Source organism: Notothenia rossii (assembly GCF_949606895.1).
Source record: "Notothenia rossii genome assembly, chromosome: 6".
Lineage (NCBI taxonomy): Eukaryota > Metazoa > Chordata > Actinopteri > Perciformes > Nototheniidae > Notothenia > Notothenia rossii.
Genome location: NC_136909.1, coordinates 23,349,993 through 23,360,538, shown reverse-complemented (window position 1 = coordinate 23,360,538; position 10,546 = coordinate 23,349,993). Strand labels below are relative to the sequence as shown.

The 10,546-nt window shown below is 38.2% G+C and overlaps 1 protein-coding gene across 7 annotated transcripts in view; it reads left to right on the top strand.

Annotated features, from left to right (window-relative positions):
- Positions 1–10,546, top strand: part of fbxl17 (F-box and leucine-rich repeat protein 17) — a 206,216-nt gene that overhangs the window by 74,981 nt on the left and 120,689 nt on the right. For 5 of the 7 annotated variants that reach the window (XM_079686436.1, XM_079686437.1, XM_079686440.1 and 2 more), the window contains exon 8: positions 4,553–4,683. In XM_079686436.1, the coding sequence (XP_079542562.1) occupies positions 4,553–4,683 (131 nt within the window). Of the gene's footprint in view, positions 1–4,552; positions 4,684–8,033; positions 8,250–8,279; positions 8,678–10,546 lie in introns of those variants that run through there. The other 2 variants (XM_079686441.1, XM_079686438.1) reach the window with 2 other exon arrangements.

Below are 10,546 nucleotides of genomic sequence, written 5' to 3'. Positions count from 1 at the left end.
TGGGGTCTCACTCCTTAAATTAATTTTCTGATCTTTTGGGGTTTAATGCCGTTATTAAACATTTGAATTAAGAAATAAAATGTTGATTTTAAAACCGTATTAAAATATACTTCGAGATAGGTTGATTAAGTAATTCTTTAAAAGTTAACAATTTTTAAAACTTTTATACCTTTTATTATTTATTCAATTAAATAATTCTTAAATAACTTCTCTTAACCTAAATATTTATATTGCTATTTTCATATTTTATTAATTGAGCATTCAGAAATAATTACCTAGTTAAATTAAAGTGCCAATAAAACACATGATATTTAAAATCAGGCAAACAAAGTTAGAGCAAGTATTAAACAAATTACTAACAGAAAGTACTTGAAATAAAAACTGTGTAAATATCAGAATAAAATATATTTTTAATACATTAATGTTATGTTATTTAATTTAATACTTGCAAAATATAAGCTTAATTTTGAGTTTTAGCTTGACAAGTTGAAGAGTATTGCTGCTTCATATCGTGTTGGGCAGTTTCATTCATAACAATCCTATTTCATAAACTCTTCATGTGTTTTTTTGTAAAGCACTTTGAATTCCCTTGTGTTGAAATGTGCTATATAAATAAACTTGCCCTGTAAAAGTGAAACCAAAAATGGTAACTTAATTTTTTCTGTGAAATTAATGTAGTCAGTCATACAAAACATGTAGGATATATAGTGAGTCAAGCTATAAACTTGAACAGAATGTAAATAAAAACACAAATAAAATCCTTGAGTTAATGTTTAGTGTGAATATAGTTATTGGAATATTCATATAATCAGCCCTAATGTCTGCGGCATGCATGTGTTTTCACGGGGCGGGACGACACGCTGGCCCCAGAGCTGCTGGGTTCTGCAGGTTTCACTGTTTTTAAGAACTGCATGAATAATGATCCAGGTGTAGCTGCCAAGTCAGAGGAGACGAGTCAAACTCTGCCTGGTTACAGACTTCAGCCAACAAGGAGAAGAACACGCCGAAACCTCCACCAAATCCCCTGCTCTCTATTCTCTATTTTCTCTCTCTTGCTCCCCTCACTTTTCCCCCCTCTGTTTCCATCTCGCATTTTCTCTCTCTGAATCTCTTGCTTTGTCTTCCACTCTGTCTGAAAAAAAATGCTTTCTTTCTCCCGTTTCTCTCCATTTCTTTTTCTTTCTATTTCATGCCTGTTTATTCTTGGATGACAGGAATACATGAGGCACACATAAGCTGTATTATGAGTGGAAATGTTTAAATAGGATTGGAACCAACTTTCACATAGGAGTCAAATTATGAGAATCTGTCAATTATGAGAAAAAAAACACTGGCACTGTGGCATGTCACATTCTGGAGGTGCGACTAATTACCCAAAGGTTTTTTTTTTCAGTTTCAATTCAGGGATTTGGAGGATATTTTTATTTCGGCAAATGTCTGCTAAACGGTGGAATTTATTTTCTCTGCGGTGCTTTTGCTACAGATGGATTAACAACGTTACACTTCGCTTTCATCCAGACATCTGCTACATTTTCTTTTTCTTTTCAACCTAGTTACACTCTCAGCCAATGAAAACTCACACTAGTTGGCCTGATTTGTCATTGGTTATCCACATCAATGAAACGGTTACTATTGGTTGTAGTAGAAATACTACTTTAGCAGACATAAGCACTTTTACAGATTTTGAGAACAAATACTACTTTTGATGTCAGGGCTTTTAAAATGTACTCCAGGGTCAAAAACCATGAATACAGAATGCAAATAAGTGTGTGAGTGTGTGTGTGTGTATATCTTTGTGTGTGTGCAAGAGGAATTGTGTGTACGTGTCTGCTGTTGATTGTGAATTTTTGACAGTGTGAATGAATGTCTTTTGCTATGAATATAAGAGGTAGGAATCCTTTAGTCCACACCCAGGTCTGATTTTTATGGTGGCGCACGCACACACGCACAGTCACAGACCTACACACATATAGCAGCCTATTTCAGCATGAATAATTTAGCACTTTGATCCAACACTGGCCACAGGGGCAAATGACAGTTATTGTGTGCTTTTTAATGTCCACTTTTCAGCTTCTGCTAGTGTGCGTGCATTTCTTTGTTGATTCATAGTTATTTATTTTTTTACTTTCCTTAAAAACTGATGTTTATCATGTCAGTTTAGCTGTCCCTAATTATCGTTGCTGCTTTCTTGACCCGTCTTTGCACACACAAACAAGTTTAATGTGTGTTTCATTCGTAAATAAGTGCATATATGCCACAAACAAAATCTGTTTCATGTTTATTTCCTGCCAAAGCAGACCTTTTATCCCAAGAGGTGTGGATCTAATTTTGTGTGGGGCCACTATAGACAAAGGTAAAGGTTTGTCTTTTTTATTACATTAATCTCAGTGCAGGATTAGACACTCGTTGTTATTTGTTTGCAGTCAGTGTTTGAGTCACTGTGCTTTTATTCTCAGTATGTGGGGAAGAGTGAAGAGTGTTTACATATGTGCTTACTTCACCCAGAGGTCCTAGGTACTCATGCATTCCCCCCATGTGTTTTCATGCTACTAGGTATATGTCATACCTATGGAGCGCACAATTGTGCTCAGTGACCAACTGTAAGCTTGTTTTCTCTTTAGCCTTGGCCCTGACATTTACCTCACTGCTTCCCTTGCGACTGGCCTGAATATCATACCTCGATTATCTTGCATCCCTGGTGTGTGAGTGTGTGCGTGTGTGCATGCACCTGTGCCTTTAAAGACTTTCGAGCATGCATCAGAGAAAGTACACCTGTGCTGTGACTTGAAAAGCCTTTGGTAGTTTAAGCGAGCAGGAGCGCTTGTTGAACAGTGTGCCTATGTGGATTTCTAGGAGTGTGTCGGGAAGTAGAGATTTTGACTGGAGGATTAATCTAAACCCCCTCTTATAAAGTATTCAGATCGGAAAGAGGGATTATTGAAAGTCGGAGAGATGATGGAAAGTGAATGTTCATATTGGTTCATAACCCCTCACACCAGGCACGCAGGCACATAATATTAAACAGTAACAGCAATGTTGTATCATTTATCTGCCATGTTAGGTTTCATTTCATGATTTTCTTTCCACATTCCTTGAGGATACATCAAAACCGTCCATGTAATTCAGCAGGCGTGTATACCATGCATGCCTCCATCAAATATTTCTTCTCATTTGGTGCACTGCTTTTAGCAACAAATCATTTTCTGATATATTTTTTGATTTTTTGTGTTTCATTTATAAATCTTGGGAGTTTGACTGCTCAATTTCACTGGTCCATTTAAGATTATCTCAAATAATGTATGTTCTGTCATTTCCCCACATAACCATAACAGTCTGCAAATAAACAATTGTCTCCTGTGCGCTCCACTTCCTCCTTGGCGCACCGGTAACTTTCTCAAAAAAACAATAAAAAAGTCGGGATAACGGGTTAGTTTCTCGTGAGCACGAAATACTAACCCGTTATCCTGACTTTTTTTTTTTCCATGTCCCTTTAGGGCAGTGGTTCTCACAAACTTTTTCTATCAGGCCCCCCCTTTGGAGAAAAAAAAAAGTCGGGCCCCCCCAACACAAATAGTCACTTAATGGGCCAAGTTAACATCTATTAAAATACATCAATATGAACGTGAGCATTCCTTTCAAAAAAATAAAAGAAAACACTTTGCTAGAATAGTGATAATAAAACAATGCTCCATAAGTCTGTGTGGTCAAAAATAATAAATTCATAAAACAATCGTGCAATCCCTTTGCTAGAACAATAAGTTATAATACTTTGCCACTTTGCAATCTGTGCAAAAAAAAATGAAAAGAAAGAAAATGCTGATATTTGGCAAAAAAGTGTGTCTTATCATTAGTGGCTACAATGAGCCTGTTTGGCACAGCATATTTCTTCAAAATGGGGTTGCAGGCTCAGTGTCGGCACCAGAGATTTCTTTTAGGGGTGCTGTGGGGTAGCTTGACGTATCATAGAGGGTGCTCAAACATTTAGGGTTTCCCATTTATGTACCGGTCGCTACAGTGGAATTCTCTCCTGCAACACTCCCCACGCAAATACACAGTGTACCCGCGACAGTTACAATGAAGTCTCGATAATCAGCTCACGGCATATACAGTAGGTGTAAGCAGGGGTAAAGTGCTATTTTTATAAGTGGGGAGTGGACCTTACATCGGGGGGTCCAGGGGCATGCTCCCCCGGGAAGATGTTTTTTTAAATATTGAAGTATCATATTATTTTCGAATCAATAATCTTTCAACATTTTTTTTTCAAAACCATTTTTTCTCCTGGTCTCTTACGCCCCCCATTTTGAGAAACACTGCTTTAGGGGCTCCGTACGTATATAAATATTTTTTTCTTTGAAGAAAGAAATAACAGGTTTCGTTTTTAAAATGTGTTTTTTTAATGTTTAAATGTATACGGTTCTTCTTTAAATATTACAAGTTTTTTTTAACCTAGCACTTTAAAAAGATGTTGACAATATTTTGACCACAAAATGGAAGACATCTAGTTATTGGATGATTAAATAATTCAAATATGTGTGTGTGTTTCGTCTTGTAGCTACGGAACCTGAATGTCCTGGACCTGCGGCACATCTCAGAGCTCAACAATGAGACGGTGATGGAGGTGGTGAGGAAATGTCGCAACCTCAGTTCCCTCAACCTCTGCCTCAACTGGAGCATCAACGACAGGTATGTCAAGTGCATAAGTCTGTCAAGTATATAAGTACCACACTCGTTATTGATCAATGCCTTTTTTGGCCCGCCAAGGAACAGATACAGTCGTTCTGTCTAACGAAAACAAAACAGTTCAAAGTCATTGCATTTGGAAAATGTAAGTGTAAATGTAAGAAACCTTGGAAGAGGCAATTCAACTAAAAAACCTCCATGTGACTGCCAGGTCTGTAATAGGAGCCTTAGTTAAAAAATAAACTACAAAATAAATCAAGTTTTATAATAAATCCAATACTAATGCTTTTGCCAAGACTTAAAGTAAATCAAATGTATGAAGGCCACTTGATCATTTGACTAATGGCTCTTTAGGGTCCAAGTTGGCACAGACATCTTTCATTGATTGGTCATTTTTCATGATGTTTTTATGCGTTGCTGTAATTGATGATTGAAAAGTTAAAGGTTCTTCTCCGCTTCACAATAATATTCACAAATATGCCTTTGTTTGTAGTAAACACTCATTTTTGAGATCCTTCTGAAATAATTCCCCTTTTTTTCCGACTATTTGACTCTTGAACACTTGGTGTCAGTGACATTGACAAATGCAGGGGAGAAGGCTGTTATCTGACCGAAACATGGAATGAATCTATGGTGGTCTCTAAATATAACAGAAAAAGATGTGCAAATGTGTTATGAGAAGGAAAATACATTCATCATTGCTATGCTTCAAGGAGGATTGTTTTGGTGAAAAACAAAGAATATAACCACGACTGTTGTTTGTTTTCAAGGAAAACTCCACAGGGTACTTTTAATCTAAGCAGGACCAATTGAAAAACAGTTTGAATGAGTTTTCAATTAAATCAACTAATCTATTAGTCAATTAAGGATTTTAATAGCTCTACTCACGGACACTATCACAAACAACATTTGGAGCTCATTATTTATATGCTTCATAATCAAACTCTTATATATAGTAATTTCATTTGCAGGACACATGCTGGTATATTGTGCATACATTCAAAAACACATTATACATAATGTAATAAATGGATACAGGCCTCATGCAGGCATTTAAACTCTTGCACAGGGAAGGATGTCCGTATGAATATTGAACGCAAGTTGAAAGACAACCAAGAACTTTTTTCCTTTCTTTCCCCCTTTTTCTCTGCAATGGTAAATAACCTGTGCAAGAGTAAAGCATCTCCTCTTTTATTTATTATCTTGTGTTTTATTCATACATTTGTATTTAATCTATTGATTTACAGTTTAGGCTGTGGCTTCTCTGCCGACTGTACTCCCACTCTGGCTTAGGAGTGTGAACACAATATTGAATTTACCATGGCGCATAGCAACAAAGGGTGTGTGTGTGTCTGTGTGTGTGGGTGTGCATGTGTGACAATTTTCTTGCATTATTGAGTAAACAGCAGTCATATGGTGGGAAGGTTATGGTAATACCTTACCCGCCTTCTTTCAATACAAAAAAATGGAGTTTGGTGAAATCCCCAAAGCACATGGTGTTATCAACCTCTTCCCTTTAACACACACACACACACACACACACACACACACACACACACACACACACACACACACACACACACACACACACACACACACACACACACACACACACACACACACACACACACACACACACACACACACACATCCTTTTTATTGATGCCATAATGATATTTACTGCATTGGTTCAGGAGCTGAAGGTGTATGTGTGTCTGACTGGATTTGTCTGGATCACCTGTGAGAATATTGGAATTGAAAATGCTGTGTGTGTGTGAGGTAAAGCTAGGGTATTGTGTGTTTGTTGCAGCATACAGTTGCTGTGTTGTTGGCTTGTGTATTAAGCGGAGGCTGCAGGGGAGTAAAAGGCCGAGGCGGACAGTCTTGCATGCTTGCTGCTCTGATGCTACCCCACCCCAAAGGAGTATGTTTTATTTTCTTTAAAGATCCATCAAAAGTAGCGGAGGGCCATTTCCATTGCCCTTCCTCCTGGAGCTGCGTGTTTGCGTGTATTGTGTACTTGCTTCTCAAGGAGCAAATAAAAGCCTCCAGTCCGGTCATAAGCCGCTTTATTGTTACACTTTACAGTCACACAGTTCGGCGCAGTGAAGAGGAGAGGGTGTTTATTTAAGGGGTGTGTGTGTGTGTGTGTGTGTGTGTGTGTGTGTGTGTGTGTGTGTGTGTGTGTGTGTGTGTGTGTGTGTGTGTGTGTGTGTGTGTGTGTGTGTGTGTGTGTGTGTGTGTGTGTGTGTGTGTGTGTGTGTGTGTGTGTGTGTGTGTGTGTGTGTGTGTGTGTGTGTGTGTGTGTGTGTGTGTGTGTGTGTGTGTGTGTTAGCCGCAGCTTGCCAAACTGTGATAATGTGTTTCCACTACAAACTACAGCCTTAGAGCGATGTGTCAAGTTACCAGAATTATGACTTAATTTGTTTTTGTAATAAATACAACAAAGGCATGGGAGGAGTTAAAAATAAGCTATAAAACAACAGGCATTAATGATTGTACCATACTGTGTTCAAACATTTAATATTCAACCAGGACAGGAGAAACTCTTAATTAAGATAAGCTCTTTAAAAGTTCACATCTCCCCAGTCTCTGCGGATGCAGGTTGTGGCTCTTCACGGCATGGTTAAGTGTAACTAACCTCATTGCGTTTGAGAGAGATTTTGTTTGATGAGGTAAGATTTCAAGACATTGAGTTGACAGTTGAATGTGATGGTTGGATTGTACACACTTGGATTTTCAATTTGGTTTTTCTGTCAACCTCTTTTTTTTTTACATATATTTTGTACTCAAATTAGGACCATGATTCGATGAGTCTGAGTCACTGAGTGATTCTAAATAAGAATTGATCAAATCAGATTTTTTATTTTTTTATTATGTCAACACTCAAGTACCTCATCTGATATTGGTTTGAAAAGTAGTAAGTAAAAGACAGTGTATCTCCGCAGAGAGGCTAAATTGTTTTATTTGGCTTAAAGTTCAAAGATTCAAAGGTCATCAGGGTCACTGCTGTTGGGAAAGCTAACACACACCCACTTGTTGTCACAGTGAAGACCAGAATTACTAACATTAACTCAGCGAGGGCACAGCTGGGTGAGCTTTGGTGAGCGTGTTTCAAAGTGGTGACAGTGTGCTGCGAGCAGGTAAACAGGCGGAGGAAATGACCCCTTATTTCCAGGATCAATTTGTCCCCCCACAAGGTGCAATTTGAGAGATAGAGCTCCTTGGGAGGTAAAGCACTTCAGTAATTTTTTTGTCCCTTCTTCTTCTTTTTTTCTTCTGCTCTCCTCTTATCTGTAAAATAAAATAAAATAATAAACCCTGTGTCCTCTGGCTCCCCTTATCTTCCTCAGTAATGGCCAAAAACAGCGTCCCAGTGTAAGAAAAGCTGGTATGTCGACCAACTATGGGCTCCCATCGTCACAGTCTGACAGGCAGATTGGGACAGTAGGACGCCAATTTTGAGTTCACCCTCATTTCTTGTGGAGACAGGATGTGATGTGCTGCAGGTGGCCACTGTTAGCCCTGTTATTTTTCTGTATTCTCTTTCAGCAATGATCGTAGACCAATGTGTGATTGTGTTTTTTCAAATGTCATAGAATTTGAAAACGGGGAGCGTATCGTGATCAAAGTGGAACAGCAGCGCAAAATGATGGCGCTCACTTTTGAGAACCAAGTTGAAAACACAGTGTCAAAGTGAAATGGTTATCTTTCGTTTTCTGTTGCTTGGTGTCCTTTTGTATCTATTGCAGAAACATGGTCTTGCCTTTATATTGTGCCCATGGTGTAGTTGTTATTCTGTGTTTGTTCTGTTGTGTCTGTGCGTAGAGATTCTTTTATATCTAGAGTTATTTGCCCAGTGGAGACTGTTGACTTAATAGTATCATTTTTCATTTGTCTAATACGTTTTTATTATATTGTACATTATTTGCCAGAAATAAGGAGATTAAACATGGATTTTATGTGAATTGTATCCTTCTGTTTGTATGTGTGTGAGTGTGCTGCAATAAAGTTTGCGGTAACGCCTCTTCAGTGGTTTTGCTCAAAGTCAGCATCTATTCTGCTAACATTAACCCTGCCTCACACAGCCTGTGTTGACATGCAGATTTATGTGTTCCCCTCCGTCTATGTCTGTATGTACTGTATGTGTTTGTGAGTAAGCTCTGGTTAGTCGGCCACTAGTCTGCACTGAAAGCAGATGCATGGAATAAGTGAGTCATTTCTTTTGAGTTACGTTTTGTTGGAAGCTTTTCCCAAAAACCCTGGAATTTCCCTCTTTTTCTCTCTCTCTTTCTTCTTCTCTTAGTCTTTCCAGCAGCTTAATTTAATTCGGGGAATCAATATTCATACCCTTTTTTCTTCGGGCCAACATTCTCTGCATATCCATCACACATGAGCATCACAAATCACAGCCCAAATAGTCTGTCCTACATTTGTGTCCCCTCTCACACAGTCATCGGACTACGTGAGGGATGACCGGGGGCCCTCTCTGACTTTCAGGAGCTTATAATGTGGGAAATAATTGGAGAAGCATTCTCTCCGAATTCTCTACAACTGTGAGGTGTGTGTATTTGGAGGCGTTTGCATTGGAAGCTTATTCCAAATAGCCTCTGTCGCAGCCAGCTGGCAGATCCCACAGTGCCTGGAGAAGTGTTAAACCCTGAAATCGTATAAGTACTTGATACACATAATAATGATGAACGACATGTCAATTGACAGTTGGTTGCTTGGCCACAGTGAAGAAGATGATCAGGACCTGTATGTGTCAAGTTTCTGAGAGTCTGAAGAGCGAGTAAGAGGGAGAAGAGTTAAAAGACTGAGGAACATTTACCAAGTGATTTTCTCCTACTCAAAGTAAAGTCAAGGAGTTACACTTCAAGATCAAATCATCAAATGTATGCTCACCAAGGTATGATCAATCAGGCAAAAATATTCTATTAAAGGAGCATTACACCTTTACATTCAGATATTCTATAAAGCCCAAATGATTTAACCATTTTATTTAGTTTCATTTGTGTGAAATCTGTTACATTTCCATTAACAATTAACGCATACAAACTAAAAGATAGGCTTCTGTAGCAAACTCCCTACCGGTTAATGTTTATACTTTTTACTATAAGAGATATTTGTTGAGGACCCTAAGAGAACTTCAATCCGTATTTGTGCACGGCTGTGTGTCTGGCCTTTAGGACAAGCTTTCACTGCAGGCCAGCAGGTTTCCTCTGTGCACACCGGCTGACACTTTACATTAGCGTTATCAGGTTATTAGCAAAGGGTTTGAATTTGAAAATACCTTGGACACCTTTGAGCCTCCAGCCATTTAAATGTGGGTGCAATTATAGTACTTTAAATGTCCTGATAAATCATGTTTACCTCTCTACAAGAAGAAGGAGTTTATTCGCTTATTATTTAATGCTGTAAACCTTATTGTTTCTGTTTCAAAAATCATATCAGAAAATGCTAAAAATGTACAGTCTGAAATAAGTTTAAAAACAAGGGGGTTTTGCTCATGAATAAGCACAGTTGTTAAATAAAATGTGTTAGATATTATGTGATAATTGCTGGTCACCAACGAACATTATGTACAATAAAATATAATAAAAGGCCATTATACTCAGCAGGAAAAAGTTAAAGATTTTTTTACCAGTTATCTTTCATTTGTCAGTTTTATAAAAAGGGGCCTTGGTAAAAGAGCTTGTAGTTTCAGAGATCCTTAATTCCTTTCTTAGCATTTTCGACACAAATAAGGACTACCTTCAGCTGAGTGTTGCTGCTGAAGAAGTATAAGGACATACTCATGGTTTCTGCTGGGTAGGAATCCTCCAACTGACCCCCATAGCTCTGAGTTCAGCGCAAAGATTAATCT